Here is a 27,981-nt window from a genome sequence, read left to right as displayed (position 1 = left end):
TTTCTCTCTTAGTGACACCAGTTCTTTCTCGCTGCCTTAATATCATCGCCTTCGTATTCTTCATATAATCCTGGATCCACTGTCTCGTCTTTTCTTGCTCCTGGCCTTGTTCTTGAAGCATTTTCTTTAATTGTTCAAACGGACATACCCCCTGTATTACTTCTCTTACTACTTTCCTCATAACCTCTACGTCTACCCAATTCATCGTATCTATCTCCTTGCCGACCGCTTGACCTTACCGCTTCCTCACTCTTAATCCACTCCACTCAGCAGGCGCACGCCACACGACACGTCCGTCCTCCTCACTGGCTTAAGCTAGACTGCGTTGTGTTATTCTTGGCTCATTTAATGTGTGTGCGAAGTTTACGTGAGATTTGTGATTCCCCGGTTCGCGCCCTTCCCTTGTAAATTTGAGTACTGCATGAGCTGTATGAAAAAATGTTCATTCTAAGTGATGCATGTGTTCCGGGTCAGTTTTTCTCCCCTCAACATTGTCACATAACGGTATTTCCAGGCGCAACGACGATATATATGGTCTGACATCGTGGTTAGCCGTTCGAGTCTCGTTAGTAGAAAACATTTCCACCATCAGAATGTTGAACGTCAGAGCAGAAGAGGTGGCAGTATGAAATTTCTAATCACTGGATTGCGTGCCAAAAGCCTGGATTTATTCCAAATCTATCCACGGTGATCCAGTGGAGTAAGGGCATATGATGCTGTTGATGATGATTCGTCCGTCGGATGGAAACATTAAGCATTGAGCTGACTCCTTGGTGCTATTCTACAGAAGCAGGCTATGTGCCGGCATCGGGTTTCACACTCTCCCTTCCTACTATCATATACCACATCGTTAACTTCTTGTTATCAACTTTTCTGATGAGTTTGATGTCAGGAAGGGCATTCAGTCGTAAAAACTCAGTACGAAGATTAACCTCACTTCATACGCGACACTGTAGAGAAAGGGATAAGGGTTGGACATACAGCTCGCTCATATCAAGGCAGTGTGGTCAGGTATTGGGTTTAACTGTTGGTACAAGCCGAAGAGGTATACATATTTTGCTAGTTGTTTTACATCGCACCGACACAGATAGGTCTTACGGCGACGATGGGACAGGAAAGGGCTAGGAGGGGGAAGGAAGCGGCCGTGGCCTTAATTAAGGTACAGCCCCAGCATTTGCCTGTTGTGAAAATGGGAAACCACGGAAAACCATTTTCAGGGCTGCCGACAGTGGGGTTCGAACCTACTATCTCCCGAATACTGGATAGTGGCCGCACTTAAGCGACTGCAGCTATCGAGCTCGGTCGAAGAGGTATATAACAAGTATGTACCCTAGTGTGATTGCTGCCTGAGAGACTGATTACCCCGGATCGAGTAGGGGTATTTCAGTCAGCTTGACAAAGAATACTGCAATGTATTCGAAACGTCGGTAAACTGTATGGAATGTACTGAAAACAACAAAACGGTTCAACCCGGAAGAAGAATTAAATCACTCTACACACCGTAGAAGCTTCACTTCTAAGAGGTATAAAACACGTTGGGAATGGAATTACAGATGCACCATTCATGGACTTTGTGTACACTACCCAAAGTCGTAAAATGAAAATGAAAAATGAAAATCCACAGCCTGTTTCCAAGTCATCTGACCGGGTCAGGAATGGAATGAATGAAGCTCCCATCTAGCGGCTGCCGAAGCTCATCGCACTCCTCTGGGGCAATGACAAATGACTGACAGATGAGATGAGATGTTTATGGAGAGTGTTGCTGGAATGAAAGATGACAGGGAAAACCGAAGTACCCGGAGAAAAACCTGTCCGGCCTCCGCTTTGTCCAGCACAAATCTCACATCGAGTGACCGGAATTTGAACCACGGTATCCAGCGGTGAGAGGCTGGCACGCTGCCGCCTGAGCCACGGAGGCTCTACCTAAAATGGTAGTAGTGTAAAATAAATCTATGAGCTGGAATGACAATTTTGACATTTAAATGGAACACTCATGAGTTGGTAGACTTGCTTATATGTTACGTACTGTACACTCCAGTAACCTCACGACTCTAAATGAAGATAACAGATATTTGGGATGTCAAAAATATATTATTATTATTATTATTATTATTATTATTATTATTATTATTATTATTATTTGGTACTTACAGCTGCTTGCCATGACGTTCTTTCACTTAACACTGCTACACTCTCGTTTAAAAGCGTCGTGCTCTTGCTTTTCCTCCTTCTTCTCACTCGTAGACTCGCACCTAAACATAACACAACAGATGATGAATTAACGAAGTATTTATGAATATAACACAGAATTAAAGAATTCAGTATAAAGCATGAACAGTGCATAAGGGGAAATGAATCACTGCCTTGCCCTGATAATATGAACAATAATTTATTTCCTTGTGAAGTCACAAAGCATAAGGAGATTGTATTCGAAGAAAGCACTAACTTACTGCAGGGTACGTGGTTACTGGAAAACCTTACAAGCCATGTCAGTAATAGACATTGGCAGACTAGAGAATGTGAACAATGACGTAGTGTTTCACGCCTTTCCTCACTGTGGCAGGAAATGTCATCGCAACACGCCTCGCTACCCCGTGTGAGTGGGGGGCAGTAAAATACACCCACTGCGACAGGCAACTTAGAGGGGGGCCAGGGGATCTCAACTTGGGAGCGTAGACTGGCGACCATGCTCCCCCCCCGTTCAGCCTGGCATTGCTATCACTTACTTGTATTAGGCTCTACGCCTTTGTCTTTCCTATCCATCCTCCCTTGGTCAACTCTTATTCTTTTCCGACTCCGACGTAATTAGGTCTGCGAGACCCAGGGAGTATTTAATTTCACCCCCTTCATGGTCCTTCCCTATCTTCATTCTTCGAAGTGTCTGACCTCTTCCGGGTTTCCCCTTATTAGAGTTAACAGAGTATGCTTGCCTTGATGTACTTCCTCTGAAAACGATAACCACCACCACCACCACCACCACCACCACCACCACCTTACGGTACGCGCCGTGCAGCTGTAAGCTTATACTATGAAGATTGTGGTTTCGAGTCCCTCCGTAGGCGGCACCACAAGTGATTTTTCCATGGTTTCCCCATTCAAATTAGTCAAATGGCGGGGCTGTACCTAAATTAAGGCCAAGGCCGCCGCCTTTCCAGTTCAAATAATTTCCTGTTCCAGTGTCATTGAAGACTTATCTGAGTTTGTGTGGGGTTAAACAGAAAGAACCTCTGACCTTTTATAGAGTCCGGACAACACCCAAGTGCCTTTACAATGCGCTAGCCATGTTTCAGCAACTTTTAAACAATCGCAGGTATAAATTTCACTGAAACACTAGTAAAAATCTTCACTTCCCCACCGGAATCAGAAACACTTGCAAAAACATCGATAAGCATCCCTCAGGGACTATCGCGACGGCAGTGCGGCGATCACAGCACCCTTCTCTGAGAATGGCATTGCTTCCATTTACTTCTCTGATTCTCCTCACTTTCGACTTTCCTGTTCAATCTCCCCTCGTCAACTCTGGTTCTTTCCCAACGTCGACAGATTTAGTTTGCGAAGCCTAAGAAATCTTTCATTTTCTCACCTTTATTTTGCCGATATTTTTATTCCTCAGAGGATAAGACGTCTTTCACCCTCTATTTAGATTTAAGAGGGTATGGTTATCCCCTTAAAACAATAATCACCAGCACCACTACGAGCAAAAATATTGCAACGGTCAAGAGATGGCAAGGCAGGAAGTATTAATTAGGTAAATGGTAAGGTAGTAGCATCATCGAACGGAGTGGCCATGCACCTTCATACTCTATGGCTATGGACCCAAGCTCTCCATTCAGGAAGACGTATGGGTTCGAACCCTACTGTCACCTGGTGGCCATGATCGTTAGTTCTAATATGTCAAAACTATAGGGTCTAACACCATAGTTGGCCTATTAGAGTCCCATTGGTGGGAAAAAATCACCATCAGAATGTTGGCCGACAGGGTAGGGGAGGTGGTGGTATACAATTTCTAATCCTCTCCTCAGTGTTTATATGGAGTAAGGGCATGTGGCGCTGTTGATGGTAATTCGTCCGTCGGATTGAGACGTTAAGCCTTGAGCAGACCCCTTGCTACTTTTAGACAGGAGCAGGCTACGTGCCGACCCGCAGGTCACCCATAAGGAAGAGGCTGGCGAAATGCTTTGTTTGGAGTGTGGCGCTATGTGGAGCAGAGACCTGGACGTGAAGGAAGGTAGATGAAAAGAGACTAGAAACATTTGAGATATGGTTATGGAGAAGGATGAAAAGGATATCCTGAGTGGTAAGGGTGCGGAACGACCAGGTATTGGCGAGAATTGGAGAAAAGAGGAAGTCATTATAAACCACCCATACAAGGAAGTCGAACTGGCTTGGGCACTGGCTACGAAGAGAGTGTTTGCTGACGGACGCTCAAGAAGGAGAAGAAAAGGACAGAGGGGTACCAGATGGTGGACAGTGTCAAAATAGCATAACATTATGAAGAAACTAAGAGGATGGCTGCAGACAAGACTGCATGGAGAGTGGCTGTGTGAAGACCTGTCTAATGGCAGAACACGTTGTATATAGAATTATAGAGGAATTATTTACGTTGTGATTTAGATATTCCACAAAATCGAAGTGTCCTAATGATTTCTTAAAATATGAATGGAGCCCGTCAGCGCCAGTAGATCTACGTCCTGGACAACGGTTTTGATCGTCTTGTCATGGAGACCACATGGAACTCCAATACCTGCAGGACATCTGCTGGGCAGAATCCGTCCGGGCAAATCAAGACCAAAATGGTCTGTATGTGCCACGGTTTAAAAAAATGTTACTTTCATCCAAGAAAATGAACCACAATTTTTGAAATATGACACATTTTGCTGGGAAGAGTGTCTTTGACGATAGCACTCTAGCTCTGCGAGTCTAACTCGGTGAGTTCGATCCCGGTAATTGATGGTGCTGAAATATGCCAGTCACGTGTCGGTAGACTTACAAGCACGTTAAAGAACTGTTGTGGGTACAATTACAGCTACTCAGCGTCACCAGAAACTGCAAATGTAATTAGTGGAATATAAAAACGAATTATTATTATTATTATTATTATTATTATTATTATTATTATTATTATTAATGATTTTATCTATATAAATAAAATCGTAACGACCGTGTGTCTGTACATTGACTATTTTGGCGAATTTTCCGTACAGTTATCCGTTTCAGGTGTAATAACGACCATCTGCACAATTTTTAGCTTTGGTGTCTGTTTGTTTGTCTGTAACTTGAAAACTGCTCGATATATTTCTACCAAACTTCATATTTAGAATCTACCTGTACTTGGCTATATTTTAGGGCCAATATTGTCTCTAAATCCCTGAACTGACTGGGGGTTTATACGAAACCGAAACTGTGATTTTGCACTCCCACAAATACCGTGCACAACCAAACGTAATGGAAATCTACCTGCCTTAATAGAAATCAATTTCTAAAACTTTTTCCTCATGTGCACCATTTCGATATGAGGATTAATAAGGGAGGTAACATTAACGGGCCATTTTTCGGTACAAGTCCCACCAGACTTAACTCAAGAGCGGGTGCGTGTAAGGCGTATTTCTTATAACTTGAAAACTACTGAAGATATTTCAACCAAACTTCATATTTAACATCCACCTGTCCAAAGGTAGGTTTTAAGGTACATTTTCTTTCTTTCTTAATCAGCTTACCCTCCAGGGTCGGCTTTTCCCTCGGACTCAGCGAGAGATCCCACCTCTGCCGCCTCAAGGGCAGTGTTCTGGAGCTTCAGACATTGAGTCGTGGGATACAACTGGGGAGAATGACCAGTACCTCGCCCTGGCGGCCTCATCTGCTATGCTGAACAGGGGCCTTGCGGAGAGATGGGAAGATTGGAAGGTATAGACAAGGGAGAGGGAAGGAAGCGGCCGTGGCCTTAAGTTAGGTACCATCCCGGCATTTGCCTGGAGGAGAAGAGGGAACCACGGAAAACCACTTCCAGAATGGCTGAGGTGGAAATCGAACCCACCTCTACTCAGTTGAACTCCCGAGGCTGAGTGGAGCCCGTTCCAGCCCTCGTACCACTTTTCAAATTTCGTGGCAGAGCCGGGAATCGAACCCGGGCCTCCGGGAGTGGCAGCTAATCACACTAACCACTACACCACAGAGGCGGACTTTTAAGGTACATACCATTTCAAATTCCCGGAATGGACTGGGGGGTTTATAGGGAACCGAAACAGTGATTTTACTCTCCTACAATATATACAAGACCAACCTGACTGGAAATCGACCAACCTTGATGGAAATCCATTTCTAAAACATTCTTTTCTCATGTGCACTTTTTCGATAGGAGGATTAATAAGGGAGATATCATGAACAGTCGGTTTTGCAGGCTAAGTCCAGCAGACATAGCCTAAAAGGTGGTGTACGTGGAGCAGATTTCTTATCTATCTATGTAAATAAAATCGTAACGACCGTGTGTCTGTGCATTGACTATTTTGGCGAAATTTTCGTACAGTTATCCCTTTCAAGTGTAATAATGTCCACCTGTATATTTGTTAGCTTTAGTTTCCTGAAAGTCCTCATTTTTACCCCCTCCCCCAAAGCAAGATTGAGGCACAATCTGCCAGACGAGCTAGAATTTTGAAATTTGGCAAAATTATATGTCTTAGCCTGTAATCGACGAAAAGCTTCCAAGATCTTTAAATATTTCATTTTTTACCCCTGAAAAATATCGGAATATTGAGGCAATTTTAATGTCGGTGCTCTTCGAGGTATTTTGCGGCTAAACGGTAAGTCGTACCACAACAGATGGTACAATCTCTGTTCAATCTGCAGTCTTCTACAACTTTGGTCCTATGACGTTTCGTCTTATCTGTATTCCTTATATGTTAGATTTGTCTCTATTTCTCGATTATATCTACATTTTTCTCTTTGTACACGTATAATTCATAGTTCGAATCTCTTATGCGAAAGACAGAATATTATAATTCTACATGAACATTGGCCCACCCAATATCCATACGTGAGCCAAATTCTATGTTTGTAGCTGCCACATTGGTACCCAAAAGTAATGCACTGTGAGAAAACCTTACCCAAATTTCACCCTATTCAACGTTTGTAACTCAATTTTACCCATCAATAGATGAGGCAGGAAAAATATCTTACAAACAGCCATTTAGACCGCTAAATGAGGCGTCTTATGGTACAATCCGTTTGTCGATATGATGTATCGTTTAGCAGCAGTTAATCTGTAAATGAAGATTTTGTAGCTATGTAGAAAGGGGTTGTTTGCCATTATACTTAATATTCTACATCGATAGTGAATCTCACCAGGAGGGCATCTGCTATTGTAATCACTGCTCTCCACATCGACTTTGACTGGCAGTAGGAATGGGATCCTTCTCCAACTCCTTTGTAATTAGCATTAATAAGGAAGGACTACCATTGTAATTAACAATTAACAATTCCCTTCCCATTATCATTAAAACTTCCCTACTCGATTGTGAATGGCAGTAGGCAGGTGAGCATGCTGTTACCATCACAACTTCGCAACTAGCACTTTACAATGGAAACAAGGTATGGGAACCTCATCCTGCTGTTTCTGGATAACGCTAAGAGACATACTATTTTAAAAATCTTATTCACTGCATGTATAGTAATTTACTTCGATATCCGTATACAATGTAGAATACCGTAGCGAAACACGGGTACATTTGCTAGTTGGGAATACACTAATTAATTCGAATTTAACAAAGCAGGGGGAGGCGTGATAGCCGAATCGCATAGTAACTAGCTTCTTATAAAAGCTCCCCGCTTCGAATGCCCGCCCCTGTACCTGGGAATTTTTAAAGGAAAAATCAAGTCCCTATGATTTAAATTCCTCGCAATGCTGAATTTCTGGTAGTTATGATCAGAATATCAACAGTCACATAGAGATACAAATTTGCTGTACTTACAAGCAGGCCGTGCGAACCAGCAGTCCTCAAGGAGCGCGGCGAGATTCGACCAGTTCTCACAAGAGCTGCGAGGCGTATGTGGAAGTAACGGAACCATAGTTGAGACTAGCATGTTTTTTCCCCTTTTGTCAAGTTCATGTTCTGTCATCTCTTATTTTCTCGATATCTTCATTCGTCCAGGGATCAGAACTCTTTCGCCTCCACTGATAATAATAAATGGTAGGCCTACTCATGAACTCGTGTTCTCACTTTAATCGCTATACTTCTGACCTAAAAGTAACTTAAAATTATGGCTAATATCGTCAACTATGCCCTACTCTACTCTTACCCTCCATGGACGAGCCATTATCCTCCTAGGCACCCTATGCGTATCCTACTCCATTTCTTTCACATGACCCCACAATCTAAGCCCACCACCAGGTTCGACGAAAACATTCCTGGGACTACTTCTGTGCGTGTTCAAGAAGGAAAATTAATTGAGGTAGTGCAATTATTACTGGATGTTTCGGCACGGATACAAAACACCTAAGACTTCTCACATATTTTGTAATTTTTTAGTATGGAATAAGGAACTCAATTCCGTCATTGTCATAGAAAAGTAATGAACGCTAAGATTTCATCTTCTTATTTCATCAATTCTCCCCACACACCAGGTGGGATAGTGGGTATGAATCGTGTAGCAAATGGGGATTTGACCCTGTTTTACGGCCGGATACCCTTCCTGACGCAAACCTTATGTGGAGGGATGTATTCTCTATTGTGTAAAGTATCTATAATTTGGCTATTGAGCAGCGATGGGCACGAGAGCACTCCTTAGAACTCCTTCCTCCTCCGGCCAGCACTTGGAGGAACTGAGAGCTCAAAACTAGCTATTTGACACGGCGAGAATACGGTGTCCTGTAGGATGAGACCGAGTGTCAGTGACACAGATGAATATGAGGCGATGATTTGGGAAGAGCATGCGGTTAGTTGCAATAGAATGGAATTGGGCTATGTGTGTATGTTCGGTAGGGCGAAGCTTAAAAATATTCCGGCCCGCTCTCATTTTGTTATGTAAGCCTCCGTGGCTCAGACGGCAGCGCGTCGGCCTCTCACCGCTGGATACCGTGGTTCAAATCCCGGTCACTCCATGTGAGATTTGTGCTGGACAAAGCGGAGGCGGGACAGGTTTTTCTCCGGGTACTCCGGTTTCCCTGTCATCTTTCATTCCAGCAACATTTTTCCATTCTCATTTCATAGCATCTATCAACCATTAATAAAATCACTTTGGGAGTGGCGACCCCATCGTACTAATAGCCTATATATGATTCATTCATTTCATTCCTGACCCGGTAAATGACTGGAAAACACGTTGTAGGTTTTCATTTTCTCACTTTGTTAAATAAAACGGAGTAGTCGTAACTTTCATATAGCCATACTTACTAATTAATTCAATCATGTTTTTTTTTTAAAAAAGTGTTTAATAGCATTTATCTCCGCCAGCACTGAAAACAGTTCCTTCAACATAACAATTGTAAAAATAAACTGTTTAATAATACGACCTCCTGCGAATTTGTATAACGACAGTCAATGTTAATATTTTAAAGTTGTCAGAAATAGAGACGCACGTCAAACACTGAGCTCCATTTCTAAAATGTACCACAAGGAATTCCTCCTCTAATTTATTAAACTACTTTCGAAATTTTATCATTTTACTTCCGCTTGGTTTATCATGCAACTGTCACACATAACAAGCGCTCCATTTCCACTCCTTCCCCACGTCTACATGCGAGCAGGCTAATCCTCTTACCTGCGTTATGCGCTAGAAGCACGAGCTGTTCAAACGCCGCTGCAACCCCCCTTAAAATTTGTAAACTATACGTGATCGTCAAAACGCTCGATTATTCTACACAAACAGTTAAAACGCAATTGTGCAGGTCACTTTTAAAACGGACTCTGTGTAGATCGGGTTATTGCGTAATTTACTTTGTTTGAAGAAATTCTTAGGAAACATTTAGTGAAAGGAGACGTTGATGGACTCAACGTCCGACTCGTTGACTGAATGGTCAGTGTACTGGCCTTCGGTTCAGAGGGTCTCGGGTTCGATACCCGGTCGGGTTGGGGATTTTAATCGGTTCTGATTAATTCTTCTGGCTCGAGGACCAGATGTATATGTCCGTCCTCACACTCTTCTCATTATATTCAGACAACATACCACACTACCAACCACCACAGCAACACACAATAGTGATTACATCCCACCTTATAGGGTTGGCGTCAGGGAGGGCATCCGGCCGTAAAAAAGGGCCAAATCCACATGTGCGGCGCAGTTCGCACCCGCGACCCCACAGGTGTGGGAAAAAGCGGTAGCAAAAGAATAAGAATAAGAAGACGTTGCTGGACTCAACCCATGTTATCTAATGGCCTTTGAACAGGACAATTTCATGCCACGTTCGGTAAACGTAGAATATATCGAGAAATTTCTTTCAGTTCTACAAAAGGTCCGGCTCCAAAATGGTCAGCATGCTGTCCTATGGTATCAGGGGCCCCGGGTTCGATTCCAGGCCGGGTCACGGATTTTAATCTTCGTTGGTTAATTCCGATGGTTCGTTGGCTGGGGTGCCGTCTTCAGTATGAAAATTCACCATTGGTAGGGCCCCATTCTCACAGATGTGCAGGTCACCTATCAGGCCTGCACCAGGCCTCCCCGGAGGCCACACGCCACTAGTTATTTAGTTCTACAGAATGTCAGTTCCCTCATTCGATGGACAGTTTTATTTTGCAGGTTATAATGATAATATTGCACGACGTGATACCGTCATTAGGAAGAGTATTACTCCAGCATACGGCAGATACAGTGCGGACGCTGTTCAACGGCCTGTTACTTCCTCGTGTAGAACGGTTCGCGTTCCTACCGCGAACAGTTGCAACGCCTCCAAAGGCGTTGTCACCGCCTGTAGCTTTTTCAACTCCAACGAGGCCCGCCGTGAGAGCGCTTGTGTAGACGTAACGGAAAGTCTTATTAGCCAGGGGATGTTCGTAGGCGCGGTTGCAGGCGGCTAAGTAGCGGCGTTTTAATAGCTAGTGCAGAATGGGCCTTAAAAGAGAATAAATTATTGTCGTCAAACTGTCAACTCTGTTTTGCGAATACTAAGGAAGACTAGGCAACCCTCATGACAGCTGAGTACAACAGAATGCATTATGCCAGTGCGCCATCATCAGAGAGCCGGGCCGCTTTATTTATAGTAGGTTCGTTCACACGACATCTTCACTCTCAAAGATGCGGAGGAACTACGGGAAAGGATAACAATTGTTACTGGTCAAGGCCGATCAGTTTACAATTAAAATATCTCAACACTTAGATTCATACTGTTGTTCACAGAGATACCAAGTACAACACAGAATGTCTCAAACAGGTTGTTAAAACGACTTTACAAGCAGTCACTTCCAAACAATAGCTAGTTCTGAATTTACGAAATGCCATGACCGTACCCCACCTTTCTCCATTCTTGTACCTTTGACGCATTGCAGTCACTTACAGGATACTGTTAAAGTGGTTGTAGTTACACAATTCTGTCCATTCTCCTCGATTCTAAGCCAGCCGTGAAGCCTCGTATAGGAACTTCCCCAACAATCGTCCTCATCTGAAGATCCATCTGATAGGTTTTCGTCATTGCGGCCTTGTTCCTGGCATCTTTGCTTTAGGTGCTAGCTGCTTCATGTCTGTTCACCTTTAAATGTGGCGTCAGTTTCTCAGGAAGGCTTGGCTGATCTTGTTCAAGGGCCTATCATTGATTCTGAACTCCTCCAGAACAGAAGCATTGGTTCGGTTCTCCGTCGAAGATATTCGTAGACCCATATTTTGTGTCACGTTTATCTCCTACTAGTTTTAATGGAGTACGAGTTGATCGCTTACTGACCAGTCTGAGTTTTGTATTCTTGAAGATGATTTTGTCCCTCCATACCTTGAAAGGAGCTCCTCTCTAATTCACCGGTAGTGTGTGGGTCGCCGAATCAACAGATTGTGGGTTTAAACCAATTGAAGTGGTCAAATTCTTGAAGGACGCAAGAAGGTCCAATCCACACTCCATGGCGACATGTAAATAATAAATTGAAAATAAATAAATTGAAAGTCAACAATGGATCATTTAGTTTCTCTACCATCGGGCAGAGTAAAGTAGAACATTGAAATTACTTCATAGGGAGTCGAAATGGAGCTGCAGCGGACACATTATTATTATTATTATTATTATTATATTGCTGTGTTGGGCAGTCGTCGTGCGGGTCATTGCAGGGTGGCTCCTTACCTCATAAGTATTAAAGCTTCCAAGTATACGAATTTCTTCACCATCCCAAATCCAACTACTCTTCTTCTCGGACCTTCTTCTTGCCGGTTTTGTTCTCGATTCCAAAGTTCCTGCTCGCTCTTATCAGTCAGTTCATAATGAAATCTAAATTCCATTACTTCTTTTCAAAATTCATAGAAATGGTTTTTTATCTTGTTCACAGCGATGTTTTAGCTGTTGTTTGAATAGTCCAAAAGCACAAAAAGAGATCTGATTGGCATCTTCACTGGTACTTCCAAAAAAACGTTGTGACATGGATTGCTGTTTCTTGCTCCATTTGATGATACGATCCAAGGGATTATCTGTCTACAGGATCTCCCATATAAACTAAGACCGTCCAAGCGACGTTTTTACTCTTCCAATACGTAAGTTGCAGTATTGGGTGTACGCATATAGTTATTAACCTTGCAAACAGCGAGCACGTGTTCGACCTCGCAAGCATCAGTTGCCAGTCTGAATCTAAGCTGTTTTTTCTGCTAGTTGTTTTACGTCGCACCGACACAGATAGGTCTTACGGCGACGATGGGACAGGAAAGGGCTAGGAGTGGGATGGAATAGGCCGTGGTCTTAATTAAGGTACAGCCCCAGCATTTTCCTGGTGTGAAAATGGGAAACCACGGAAAACCATTTTCAGGGCTGCCGACAGTGGGGTTCGAACCTACTATCTCCCGAATACTGGATACTGGCCGCACTTAAGCGACTGCAGCTATCGAGCTCGGTGAATCTAAGCTGTTAACAGGTATCATTGAACACCGTATTTTCGTATGTAAAAGTTATTTTAAGTGCGAGTCGGCTCGACGGGTACGCGATGCATTTGTTCAGCAATTTCCTGGTGAAGTGTCACTCCCAGAGAGGACGACACTTCCAGCATCTTTTATAAGGTAAGATTTCATGTAAGATCGTATACACGCTTAAAACAGGGCGGCCGCGCGTGACGTAAGTTCGGCTGAGGCAGCTGTCGTAGCGCAAAGCGCAAACACCGTCCGCTCAGTCTTAGTTTATATACGGCTAAATGCATAAGAATGTGGTGTCCTGTCCTTACAACCCGGTATTTTCTCGCAAAATGATATTCATGTGGAAATATGTGGAATTTACCTTGACAATTCTTGGTAACCTTACGATGATTTGAATCCTGCAACAACCATAAATCCCCCTAGGAAAGTTCACCGAAGTGACGGTTTCGTTCCATTGCATAGATATTAAAAAAGGTCTGTCTGTTAAGTCATCAGTCCGGAAGCTGGTTGGATCTTCAACAGCATCATCAAATGTATGCTGTTATAGATAAATCTCGAATACCGATGTTGGCGTTATGTTGAGTTAGCCATTGCTTTCCTCGCTGAGCCAAAATGTTATTGTAGTACCACCGACACAGGCCCTGTATCCAGGCCCACTACTCCAGAATCTGAACGGCATTACAGAGCGGCATCCATATCTCAGCAACTTCCATATAGTCGCAGCCATTAATGAGGTTGAGACTTCAGCGGAAGCTATTCCTTGATGCCATGCCATCCCCATGTTCGATGCATTGAGCCGTAGGCTCAATGCGAGAACTTTTTGGCCCGTCGACCGATACCGGTCTTGAGCGCTATGTCATTAATATTTGACCCCATGGCTGTAATATTGCTGGTGAATGGGGTTAGGGTGAGAATCTAGACAATCTTTGGCCAGAGTATGGCCGGGCGCGTGAGCGCTGTGTTACGTAGTGAGTTGTACAGTAGTGGCGCTAGGCACGTAGAGGAGAAAGTAAAATGCGCTAGGTGCGCGGAGAAGTTTACGTTACGAGTACCAGCGGTCTCCTATGTTTGAGGCCGCGAGTATCGTAGGAGCCTAGATTGTGAATAAGAGGGTTACCACTTAGTGGGGCCCTCCTGTAAATTGTCTTGGCTAGGTTTATCATTCTCACCCTAACAGTGTCTATCTGACACAGGTCGTGGAGGTGGGTGATACGTATATACCGATCGCAACCCGTAATAAGCCGCAGGGCCCGGTTTTGAACGGACTGCAGCCTACTCAGGTGGCAATCAGCGGCCACGCCCCATATAGGACAGGCATACTCGAGTAGCGGCCTAACCATCGTCGTGTACAGGAGGAGCCTGTTTTGTGGTGTGAGGCTGTTTTCAGCATAGATCAGAGGGAATAATTTTGATACCCTTGCATGGGCGGAGCCTGAAATGTTAGTTACATGCTGACGGTAGGTCAGTCCGCGGTCTAGGGTGACCCCCAGGTACTTGGCGCTGTCGGACCATCTGATTACCTCACCAAAGAAGTTCAGACCGCCCGCCAGTCTGCCGCGTCTCTTCGTGAAGAGCGTAGCCTGACATTTGCCTACATTAATTTTGATGCGCCAGTTCTCGAGCCAGGGCTCGATAGTGGTCAGCACTGTCTGAAGGTGGTGTTCGACTCTCGGGGCCTGCCATGAGACCGCGGACAGAGCTGTATCGTCAGCATATAAATATAGATTGACATTCGCAGGTTTTGGCATGTCGGAGGTATAGATTTTGAAAAGCACGGGGGAAATTACCCCACCCTGCGGTACTCCGGCTGTGATGGGGCGTGCTGTCGATAGCTCCTTGTTTACGGAGATTTGGAAGCTACGGTCGCTGAGGTAACTTGCGACTAATGCTGTGAGATACCCAGGGAAACCAAGGGTTCTTAGCTTATATACTAGTCCGTCATGCCAGACCTTGTCGAATGCCCTAGCGACGTCAAGAAAACAGACTCCTGTGTACCTGTTGTCGTTAAAGTTTTTCGTAATGTCCTCAGTCAGTCGTAGTAGTTGGTGGGTGGTGGAGTGGCCTTTCCTAAAGCCGAACTGCTCGTTCGGTTCTATATTGAGGTCGTCTATTACAGTCTGTAGGCGGGAGAGGAGAATAGCCTCAAACAGTTTGGAGATAACTGAGAGCAGGCTAATAGGTCTGTAGTTCTGTGGGAACGCGACCTGTGTCAAGAGAAAGATGTTTAAAAAAAATCCCTCGAGAGATAGCGCACCTGGCATATACAGAAGGTGATGGAAATCATTTTTCCAGAATCTAGCGGTAAGTGTATTACTTATACAATGTCACCACAAACCTCAACTTGAAGCCGCTAGGTGGAATTAATGCAGTTTTACAGAAATCGGTCTTTCGTTTCAGCAGCGAACAAGGTCGTTCACAAATATCCCGATAAACCTTCCTTAAACATAGATAAAGTTCCAAGTAGAGAAGAATGAATGTATTGAAGATAGTGCACGGCGTTTACAGGGTACCAACTTTTTAAAGAAAAACATCACCCAATTTTGGCGAAATGTATATCACATTTTTAACCACAAATGCAACTTTTTTTTTCTAGTTGCTTTACGTCTCATCGACACAGATAGGTCTTGTGGTGACGTTGGGATAGGAAAAGGCTACGAGTGGGAAGGAAGCGATCGTGGCCTTAATAAGGTACAGCCCCAGTATTCTCATGGTGTGAAAATGGGAAACCACGGAAAACCATTGTCACGGCTGCCGACTGTGGGGTTCGAACCCACTATCTCTCGGGTGCAAGCTCACAGCTGAGCAAAAATGCAACTTCTTCGTAACATATTTCTGGAGGAAATTGAAAAACTCCATAAAAATACGCAGCCCTACTTATAGGGTTATCCTTCTCTTTTTAATGCGTTTCATATTTGCGGTTTGCTCACCATTTATTAACGATTAGGAGGAATATAAAAAATACAGATAATTTTCTAAATCTAAAAGTTGTGTTTGAATCAAGGAACATCCGAGAAAAAGAAATTAGTTCTAGTAATCACTAATCATACATTATAGTCCTATGAAGTTATTTTAAATTACTATAGAATATTCCATTTTACATCTAAATTGCGTTAAAACTGTAGGTGATACTTGTTACCTGACACCCATATGGATTTAATGACTAAGCCTTCAACGCTTGTATAAATATACATCCCTGAACATTAAACAGCTAGCGAAACGCAAGCTACAACACGATGAGCTAATTTGGGAAGATTGTTTATAAACGTTTGATAAATGCTTCTACAGACTGGCCTACAGTATAGACATATCCTCCGCGTTTATTCCAGCCCAGGGATTACTTCCTCAGGTGGGAACAAAGCGATCTTATTACGAAGAGTTTCGCGGTTCTGAATTGAGCGATACTTTCTAAACTTAACCAACGAAACTAACTCAAGAGTAACATGTTTATTAAGGACATGCCTGGCACTGTGGCAGAAAGGTTAGCGTTCTAATCTTCAGATGTGGGGTTCAGAGTTCGATTCTTGGCAGAGTCATGGGATTTTAACCCCGTATAGATAATTCCTGTAGCTCGGAGCCTGAATGTTAGATCTCTGTCTAATATTTCTGTAGCTCACAAACTACATGGTCGTCGCCATAAGACATATCTGTGTCGGTGCGACGTAAAGCAACTAGCAAAAAAAAAAAAAAAAAAAAAAAAACTACATGAGGTATATTTCCCACGGTAGAAGACATTCATCCTTATTGGAGCCCTCCCCTGTGTGTCGGGGTGGTAGTGGTGGTGGTGGTGGTGATGATGATTATTGTTTTAAGAGAAAGTACAACTAGGCAACCATCCTCTATATAACATTAATCAGAGAAGAAAAAATGGAAGGGATCCGACGCTTCGAAAAATGAAGGTATCGGCCAAAGAAAGACAAGAGCCACGAAGGGCGTGAAAATGAAAGACTCCCTAGGCCTCGGAAACCTAACAGCGTCGGGGTCGGAAAAGAACAAGAGTTGACCAAGGAAGGTAGGATAGGATAGATGAAAGTGAGGAGCCTGGCACAAGTAAGTGGAAGCAATGCCAGGACTCAGCTAATGTCCCCGTGGTCGCCAATCCCCGCTCCAAAGTTCAGAGCCCCTGGGGCCCATTTCAGTCGCCTCTTGCGACAGGCAGGGTATACCGTGGGTGTTACTCTACCGCCTCCACCCACAGGGGGGTGTCGGGGTGGTAGAACACTGCCTGCCGTTACAGGCGAATAAAAACCTGTAAGCACCAGCAGCTCCCAACTTGGGAGCGTAGGTCACGACTCGTAACTGAATCTATTTGCTTGTGCTATTTCCCTATCCAAATACCCTAGGTCAGCTTCTGTTCTCTCTCTACCCCGACATATTAGGTTTGGGAGGCCTAGGGTTTTTTATTGTGACGCCTTCGTGCCTCTTTTCTTTTTTCGAAAATGCCCTAATTCTTTTTCAGTTTTCCCCCAGATTAGTGTTAATAGAGGATGGTTACTCAGTTGTACTTCAAACAGTAATCATTACCACCTCACCAGACGATGTGGTGGTGGTGATTATTGTTTTAAGGGGAGGTATGACTGAAACGTTGCGATTCTTGACAAAGAAATCAAATTTTAACCTTAACAACTTCCCAATTCCTCCGCTTTCAAATCCCGTTATCACTTTTGCCTTAACGCCATTTTAAATCTTTACACGCCGGATTAAAAGGGCAGCGGTACGGCGTATATACAGCAGCATACGCCCCTTTCTCCCACGTTGTCAGACAGGAGACAGAAATCTGAGAGAGTAAGAGTCCAGACCAGTTTTAATGCAAATATTGCTGGTAGGACCTAGTGTTTACAGTGCACTATGTCTTCTGGCATGGGCTAGAGTAATTTTGTTACTTTCATTGATCTGTCTCAGTCTTATACTTGGCTTTGACAATATGAAAGTGACTGAGGTATGAGTGATGCTAGTAATGCCATTGCTTATGCAGCCAGTCGCTGCTATGAATGGTGTGAAAATGTTCCTCATAGGGTCGGTTGGGGTATGCATGTCAGTGGGCTTGGCAGACTGATATGTAATAGCAACTTCTGGCTCGGTGAGGAAAACAACGGGAAACTACCTCACTCCTCATTTCGCTAGTACGCCTCCTCAGTGATGCCTAGGCCATTTATGATAGCTGATGGTGGAGCTGCCGAGGATCCAACCAGCCTGCGGGCTGAGGACTGAACATACATACATACATACATGTTTCTTAAAACATTCAATTGCATTTTCCTACCTTAAAATTATTATCTGCTCATAGTCAAGCATAAAATGCTCCTTATCGTCGTCATAAGACCTATCTGATTCGGAGCGACGTAAAGCAAATTGTAAAATAAAAAGCTCCTTACGACAGAGTTCTTATCAGATTCACCTGAAATTTTCTATTTTTTTTTTTTTGCTAGTGGATTTACGTTGCACCGACACAGATAAGTCGTATGGCGACGATGGGATAGGAAAGGCCTAGGAGTTGGAAGGAAGCGTCCGTGGCCTTAATTAAGGTACATCCCCCAGCATTTGCCTGGTGTGAAAATGGAAAACCACGGAAAACCATCATCAGGGCTGCCGACAGTGGGAATCGAACCCACTATCTCCGGGATGCAAGCTCACAGCCGAGCGCTCCTAACCGCACGGCCAACTCGCCCGGTCTGAAATTTTCTGATAAAGTTTCAATAAGTACAGAAATTAAAATTAGTTCTGCATTTTATCATCAGCTGAATATTACGTTTACATTTTTTGTTCCTAACATAGCACCAAACTAGAGTTTTGCCTTCTTCTTCTTCTTCTTCTTCTTCTTCTTCTTCTTCTTCTTCTTCTTAATTTGTTTACACTCCAGGGTTGGTTTTTCCCTCGGAATCGGCGAGGGATATCACCTCCATCGCCTCAAGAGCAGTGTTCTGGAGCTTCAGACTCTGGGTCGGTGGATACAACTGGGTAGGATGACCAGTACCTCGCCGAGGCGGCCTGACCTGCTATGCTGAACAGGGGCCTTGTGGAGGGATGGGAAGATTGGATGGGACAGGCAAGGAAGAGGGAAGGAAGCAGCCGTGGCCTTAAGTTAGGTACCATCCCGGCATTTGCCTGCAGGAGAAGTGGGAAACCACGGAAAACCACTTCCAGGATGGCTGAGGTGAGAATCGAACCCACCTTTACTCATTTGACCTCCCGAGGCTGAGTGGACTCCGTTCCAGCTCTCGTACCACTTTTTTCAAATTTCGTGGCAGAGCCGGGAATCGAACCCGGACCTCCGGGGGTGGCAGCTAATCACGCTAACCACTACACCACAGAGACTGACAGAGTTTTGCCTACTGTATGAATAATGAAAAAAAAATTGAAAAATATCTCTAATAGTTTATACCTAACTGCAAAACCCAGAGTTATTATTAAGTATACGAGTATTTTTGACAAGTCTGTCAAATTATAGCTCAAAAATAATGACACCTGTACCGCAAGGAGCATTTTCTATGCAACATATCAAAATAAACATTATTTGTTAATAACTTTGCAACAAATTAGCTATCCAGCTACAAATTTTGTGTGGTGCTCTATCTTATTAATATAGTATGCTTGTGTTTTGAATTTAGTTGTGATAAGTGGTAAACTGTAGACGTTCCAAATTCCAGTCATGATTCTCCTTAAGAACAAATACAACTGTGCCATCATCTATTAACATTAACCAGAGGGAAAAATGGAAGTCGTCCGACACTTCGAAAAATGAAGGTATCGCCCAAAGAAGGACAAGGTCTACGAAAGGCGTGAAAATGAAAGACTCTCTAGGATTCGCAACCTAATACCGTCGGTGTCCGCAAAGAACAAGAGTTGACCAAGGGAGATCGGACCGAGCTCGATAGGTGTAGTCGCTTAAGTGCGGCCAGTATCCAGTATTCGGGAGATAGTAGGTTCCCGCTCCTTTCCTACTCCTAGACCTTCGCTGTCCCATCGTCGCCATAAGATCTATCTGTGTCGGTGCGACGTAAAGCCCCTAGTAGCACTTCATGGGTTGGTACATGTATCTCAGAAACTATTGAAGATAAAAACCAAACCAAGCCCCATAGCACTACAGACCTTGAAGTGCCTTGGCCTACCAAGCGACCGCTGTTCAGCCGGAAGGCCTGCAGATTACGAGGTGTCGTGTGGTCAGCACGACGAATCCTCTCGGTCGTTATTTTTGGCTTTCTAGACCTGGGCTTCTATCTCACCGTCAGATAGCTCCTCAATTCTAATCACGCAGGCTGAGTGGACCTCCAACCAGCCCTCAGGTCCAGGTAAAAATCCCTGACCTGGCCGGGAATCGAACCCGGGGCCTCCGCGTAACAGGCAGGCATGCTACCCTTACACCACGGGGCCGGCGATTAACTACTGAAGATAGAGAGCTGAAATTTTGTACAGAACTCTTTTTTTTTTTTTTTTGCTATGGGCTTTACGTCGCACCGACACAGATAGGTCTTATGGCGACGATGGGACAGGAAAGGCCTAGGAGTTGGAAGGAAGCGGCCGTGGCCTTAATTAAGGTACAGCCCCAGCATTTGCCTGGTGTGAAAATGGGAAACCACGGAAAACCATTTTCAGGGCTGCCGATAGTGGGATTCGAACCTACTATCTCCCGGATGCAAGCTCACAGCCGCGCGCCTCTACGCGCACGGCCAACTCGCCCGGTACAGAACTCTTAGGTACACTCTGGTCCAAAAAAATATCCCCACTACGTATACTGGCCCAATATTTCAATTTCAACCTCATTTTCTAACAGACTTGCATTGGTACCAGCGTTTTCGTGCTATCAGTTTATTTCCTATGAAGTTAAGACACTCTTCAAGTGGTATTTGTTACTAAAAGCTCAGTTTTGATAGGTTAATTGGAGTAATGTGAATGATAGAACAACGTGATAAGATTTATCTTGATATTGGCCATATTCACGGTACCAGCTTCCGAGGCACATTCAAATACGGCGCCTAGGAGACATTACAATATTTGGTCACAAGATGGCACGCACATGCCTGAAGTTCACAAAATTCCCGCCATATACCTCTAGTTGTACTTCCGTCTGACTTCTTATCAGTTGTTCTTCAGTAAGCTGAATTGTAAAAAGAGAAACCAATTTGGTAAGTTTTTAGAGAGCTATTGTTCTGTTTCTCAATAGATAGAATTGTTTTCCCATAGCTTACTGGATTTTGAGAGATTTTAAGATTGCTATTTGATTTTTTTAGGTTATGGGGACGAAGAAAGACCTATCTCCAAGGAAGCATGGCATGATTCTTGCATTCAGTTCCCAAGGAATATCCAACAGGGAAATTGCTAGGAAGTTATTCATTGACCATAAACCAGTGGGTAATGTTTTAAAGAAACAAAAGGAGACAGGGATGACAAGTTTGAGGCATAAATGTGGTCGCAAGAAGAATGCCAGCCCAAGATTGTGCCGGGCACTGAAAGCAATGGCGAAACAAGGACGAATATTGAGATCCAGGCAGCTTTCGTGCAAGTTGCAACATGATATAGGTCATTTCGTTTCACACCAAACAGTGTTAAGACGTCTCTCAGATACGAACATAAAAAAGAAAAAGCCTGTATTTTTTTTTTGCTAGTTGTTTTACGTCGCACCGACACAGATAGGTCTTACGGCGACGATGGGACAGGAAAGGGCTAGGAGTGGGAAGGAAGCGGCCGTGGCCTTAATTAAGGTACAGCCCCAGCATTTGCCTGGTGTGAAAATGGGAAACCACGGAAAACCATTTTCAGGGCTGCCGACAGTGGGGTTTGAACCTACTATCTCCCGAATACTGGATACTGGCCGCACTTAAGCGACTGCAGCTATCGAGCTCGGTAAAAAGCCTGTAAAGAAGCCACTCCTGACAAAAAAGCATATCCAGGACAGAAAAATATTTGTTGAGATGTATGAAAATTGGACAACTGAGGAATGGTGTAGAGTGATTTTTTCAGACGAAAAAAAATTTAATGTGTTCGGTAATGATGGTGGTGTAAAACTGTGGATGGGGCCCGGAGAGAAGTTAGAGAAGGAATGTGTTGAGGAAACTAAGAAATTTTGTGAAAGTGTTATGCTGTGGGGAGCAATAACTTCCAAAGGGGTGGGGAGAATTAAGGTTTGCACGGGTTCAGTCAATGGAACGGCATACTGTGACATCATTAAGAAGGAAGTTTTGAATACTGCTAGGAACCATTTTAGTGGTGCAAACCTAGGACCATTCATTTTCCAAGACGACAAAGCCAGTTGTCACCGATCCAGGGTTGTCCAGCAATGTGTCTCAGATCTCGGCATTCAGCGATTATGGTGGGCCCCAAATTCACCCGATATGAACCCCATTGAGAATTTATGGACTATTATGTCGGCAAAACTCAGGAAAAATTGTTACACTGCCAGAAAAGAATTAATTGAAAAAAAATTGTTGAAGTGTGGTATCATGAAATTGAGCCTGCTACTTGTGAAAAACTTGTTCAGTCAATGCCACAAAGAATACAAGCCCTCAAAAAGGCTAAAGGTGGTCACACAAAGTACTAAAGCATGTCACATATATTGTAGAAACCCTGTATATTGCTATTCTGAAATAAAACATTCAAATTCTTTCTCAATACTCTCTTAAAATATGTTTTTCCTTAAAACATGCAGGTGGGGATTTTTTTTTGGACCAGAGTGTATTAGATTAATGTAGACCATTTTTAAAGTTCTAAGTAAAATACTCCCCATATTTAGTTAGGACCAACCACTGAAAATTTTCAATATTTTCCGTTTGTAAATATAAATATTCACACTGTAGAATTCTCACACACTAGAAATGCAATAATGGTCTACTTTGAACATCACATTATGGTTTTTAATTTTTAATTTCGTGTGGCTATTTCTAGCCGGGTGCAGCCCTTGTAAGGCAGACCCTCCGATTAGGGTGGGCGGCATCTGCAATGTATAGGTAACTGCGTGTTATTGTGGTGGAGGATAGTGTTATGTGTGCTGTGTGAGTTGCAGGGATGTTGGGGACAGCACAAACACCCAGTGCCCGGGCCAATGGAATTAACCAATGAAGGTTAAAATCCCCGACCCGGCCGGGAATCGAACCCGGGACCCTCTGAACCGAAGGCCAGTACGCTGACCATTCAGCCAACGAGTCGGACATCACATTATGGTGAACATCTATGAAAAATTTCATTCCAGTAAAGTTGGTAGTTTCTGAGATACATGCATCATATGATTAATTTTGGATTTTCTGCTAGGCCACGGCAGACACGGATGTCCTCTTATACAGGTAGGGTAAAAGTAGATGGTCGACCCGCAGAGCTAAATTTTTTAAAAAAAGTGTGGCGCCCAATGTTTTAAACAATGTGAGTGAAATAGCTGGCCTCTCAGAGGGCCGCACGATATTTAAAAAAAATGGTAGTTGTTTGCGAATTTCGGAAGTCTTGATATAGACATATCCATAAATGATCTCTCCAACGTCGTTTATAACTTTGAATCGTGTTCATAAGAGGGGTTACACCGAATTCTTCACGGACTAGATTGCGGAAACGATATAGCCTAATGCAACAGTTGAATGATCTTAAGGTCATTTCACCGTCAGTTATTAAGTTGTAATATTTGTTTCTGAAAACTCCTGTGAAGAAAAGTTAGAATATGTATCACTCCACATAAAATGATAATCATATCTTTTTCCTAGTTCTATTTCTCAGTATTCTCACATATTTGTCTGAACTTATTCGTCTTGTTTGTAAACTTTAAATCTCTAGTATATTGTGTGTGACCTCATACCCAACGTTGCTGAAGTAAGAAAATCGACCATATTTCAGTCTATTTCAGTTTTTGTACGGGTGGCGTATTTGCCGTGGAATGTCATTGGCTTCACTTTGCTTATGGAGATTTTAAGCCTGTAACTATGAGCGATTTGCCGTAGCTTATACACAGTTGTTTGGAGATCGTCTTATGATATTTGGTAGTTGAGGGTAGTGGGATCGAAACCTGTTTTTTTTATTGATAGGAGGGCTGTCTTCACGAGCAAGAGGGTTCGGTCATCAGTAATTTTTGTAAACTCCCTATGGCAGCAAATACACTTCGCAGAGACGGAGGTCCTATATGGGTAAGGACGATGGGGGATGGGGGACGCCCGTAGCTCATGTCCACAGATTGTACCTCTTCACTGCCCTGCCCATATCCCCTGGGTGGTAGTCAGCTGGCGCGAGACAATCCTAGTGCCTAGTGATCTTGCGGGTTTTTTGCTAGCGATTTACCGTCGCACTAACACACTGAATGTTTTCGAAGACGGAAGGATGAGAAAGGGCTAGGGATGGGAAGGAAGCGGCCGTGGCCTTAATTAAGGTACAGCACCAGCATTTACCTGGAGTGAAAATGGAAAACCACGGAAATACAGCCATTTTATATCAACACTGCACTACATAAACAATCAAAGAAACTTATCTTTTAAGGATCATGTGTAGAGAAATCTGCGTTTCCGCGTTATAAAGCTGTTAAAAATGTAATGATATGTTATTATTCTTCTTCGTCTTATTTTTTTACCGCTTTTCCCACACCCGTGGAGTTGCGGGTGCGAAATGTGTCGCAAATATGGAGTTGGCCATGTTTTACGGTGGGATGCCCTTCCTGGCGCCAACCCCGCATGGAGGGATGTAATCACTATTGCGTGTTTCTGTGGTGGTTGGTAGTGTAGTGTGTTGTGTGAATTTGAAGAGAAAAGTGTAGGGAGAAACACAAACACCCTGTCCCAGGGCCATAAGAATTAATCCGAGGCGATTAAAACCCCCGACCCGCCAGGGAATCGAACCTGGGACCCTCTGAACCGAAGGCCTCAACGCTGACCATTCAGCCAATGAGTCGGACAATGATATTATTACTGATTATTCTTATTCTTATTGTGGTTATTTTTCTCCTTCGTTTTGGCCGTCTATAGACCACGTTTGAGAATCTTTACACTATTTTTGCTGTTCTGCCTTCACTCTCTGCCAGTATATTTGCGTTCTTTCTTCTACTTCCTTCTTGTGTTCTACACAGGATCTCCCGCCTTCCACTGGTGTTTCCTAAGTCTCCCGGAAACACGGAACTTTTCGACTTGTCTAAATAGATTTCTGCCCATGATGTAATCTTCCGAACCCCAATCTTCACCAAGTCGAACCTCACTTCTCGAAACCTTTACAGCTCTGTCTTTCTCTTCCTGAAGAATTCAAGAATTCTCTTCTTTAGTCTGTCACTCTCCATCCTCAACAAGTGTGCACAGAACTGTAACCTTGTCTTCCTCATCGATTCTTTGACACATTTCTTTGGTTGATTTATTATTATTATTATTATTATTATTATTATTATTATTATTATTTCGTCACCAACTCTATGCAACCCTCGAGAATTGTTGGTATTTCCTACGCGCTAGAATAATATTTCCTACCTAAAGTTTAGGTTAAACCAGTATGTACTCCTACATTGCGTAAGAAATGAAAATATTGATTAAAATAATAATTCTATTTTAGGTTTACCAGTTACTAAGTGGGATTCTGAGTGTCTTGTTGTCGTGAAATGTCGTGTGGCGCAGATCCAACAAGAAATGCTTGTTTTTGAATATCTAAGGAGCAGTTCCCTAAACGTGCTCATTTTGTAGGCAGAAGTGCGAGATCTTCTAATTTTGTGATAGCCTCTACTTCGATTTTATCCTGAATCCCTGCTCACAAGATACTGTCGTTGCTCTCCTAAATGGACTCCGGAAAAATAATTTTACTTTATCAAAGCGCTCTGAAATTTGTGTAGAGGTTGTAATGTGACCTGGCTGACAGCTAAGCGATATGTTATGACTTACATCCATGTCTTCTCTAAAACAAAATACACACCACCTATTCCTGTACGGGGTGTTTAATTTGGGTTGTCAAAATGACGCCGAGACTTGTTGGTTTCTGTAATGGTTTATTGTTTGGAGTACGTTGAATATACAGGAAGTAAATGATGTGTGTGTGACATATCTGCCTAAATATAGTCGCCTTGTTTGTTCGAGCAGGTGTCCTGTCAACGGCGGATTCACAACTGTTAGGTAAAGTTTAAAAGTATTAAAAGGCCGTGGTGGTGTGCAGAGGAAAGATTTGTTGAATTTAACAATATTATGTGTGGGAATGTGTAGATTTTGTGTATCAGTTATTATTTTCTGTCATGAAAAACGCTATACAGCTGAGGTGCTCACGCTGAGCATTCCGTCCCGCGGGCGCCCAGCACTGTCAGTGGGCGGACTGGCAGGCGATGAGCGCAGCGTATGCTATTCAACCACAGTGACGTTGTGGTTACGTCACAGGTCATGAAGGCTGGGCGAAGTTCTCCCGCTCACTCTCAATCACTGCGGCAGTATCCGAGTGTGAAATGGAGGCAGAAAATAATGAAAGAAAGAGGGCAGAAATCCATGTCATTTTCAATTACCGGGCGAGTTGGCCGCGTGGTTAGGCGCACACGGCTGTGAGCTTGCATCCGGGAGATAGTGGGTTCGAATTCCACTGTCGGCAGCCCTGAAGATGGTTTTCCGTGGTTTTCCATTTTCACACCAGGCAGATGCTGGGGCTGTACCTTAATTAAGGCCACGGCCGCTTCCTTCCAACTCCTAGCCCTTTCCAATCCCATAGTCGCCATAAGATCTATCTGTGTCGGTGCGACATAAAGCCACTAGCATTTTCAATTTACATTGCAAGAAATAAGCTATTTACATTCATTGCAGTTTATGTTTATGTATGTATTTAGGCCTACAACCTCAAATATTTTTATAATATACGCAATGAATTACAATGTTCACTATTACATTTTAAGAGATGTTTTAGAAACATTTCTAATATAATACGGAGTTACGGTGGATGACCTGTGGCTTGTGGTTGTTTGGGTTTAAGTTATCTGGATGAACTCACCAGCAATCCAATCATGCTTACCGGAAATAAAATCAGTGAGGTTATTTATCTGAAGGCATACTGTGCATCTATCAGGTAGATACATTTACACCGTTGTCCGACTCGTTGGCTGAATGGTCAGCGTACTGGCCTTCGGTTCAGAGGGTCCCGGGTTCGATTCCCGGCCGGGTCAGGGATTTTAACCTTCATTGGTTAATTCCATTGGCAACTCACACACCACACATAACACTGTCCTCCACGACAATAACACGCAGTTACCTACACATGGCAGATGCCGCCCGCCCACACCGGAGGGTCTGCCTTACAAGGGCTGCACTCGGCTAGAAATAGCCACACGAAATTATTTAAAATTTTCACCGTTCTTGTACTTTAATCTTGGATAGTAAATATCTATGTCCTCACTACCTCTCGCCATTTAGAGGCTAGCTATTATCATCGCACGACTGTTAAATTTAAGAATGCTGTTAAAGTTGACTGTGTTAGTGTGATATTTCAGCACCTGACGTAGAGGGAGATTTTGAAATAGCGTAGGTCTTTCTCTGGAAAATAGTGTGCATTCCATCATGAGATGATGTACCGCTTATACTGCTGTTTTAAGGACAGTCACAAATTGGTGAGGGAGCCTTGTTTATTCTGTGGAGATAGAATTAGAAATTTCCATGATTCGTTAAAAACTATGTAAGTATATAGTTTGGCCACAGTTGTAGGGAGAGTCTGTGGAAAATAGTAGGTATGAATAGTTTGGTCTAGGTTGCACATTCAGAGTTAATATATGTTGAAATCCAAATTGTTTTATAGTGATTCTTTAGTAGCTGCTTTCACCTGCTCAATGGAATTTCGTTGTAATCTATAGTATTTCTGTAGCTCGCGAGTGTTTTGGCTAGGTAATCAACCCTTTCATTTCCTTGTATTCCAGTGTGTCCTTTGATCCAATGGAAGGTGACTGAGGTGTGATTTTGTATGTTTATTGTTTTCGTTCTTATTTATTTCGATAGCTACTGACTGTCTGATTTGTTTATCCACATTTGCCAGTAGTGTTGCTCTGGAGTCTACGTTGAC

The 27,981-nt window shown here is 43.4% G+C and overlaps 1 protein-coding gene across 1 annotated transcript in view; it reads right to left on the bottom strand.

The window, feature by feature from the left end:
* Positions 1-27,981, bottom strand: part of LOC136876173 (dipeptidase 1) — a 232,961-nt gene that overhangs the window by 148,542 nt on the left and 56,438 nt on the right. The window contains exon 2 of the mRNA XM_067149896.2: positions 2,152-2,252. Coding sequence (XP_067005997.1) covers positions 2,152-2,164 — 13 coding nt within the window. The 5' untranslated portion in view covers positions 2,165-2,252. The remainder of the gene's footprint in view (positions 1-2,151; positions 2,253-27,981) is intronic.

The sequence above is a fragment of the Anabrus simplex genome, chromosome 6, assembly GCF_040414725.1.
Source record: "Anabrus simplex isolate iqAnaSimp1 chromosome 6, ASM4041472v1, whole genome shotgun sequence".
In the NCBI taxonomy this organism is placed as follows: domain Eukaryota; kingdom Metazoa; phylum Arthropoda; class Insecta; order Orthoptera; family Tettigoniidae; genus Anabrus; species Anabrus simplex.
Note: the sequence above shows the minus strand (reverse complement) of the source record. Positions and strands in the feature narration are given on the sequence as shown.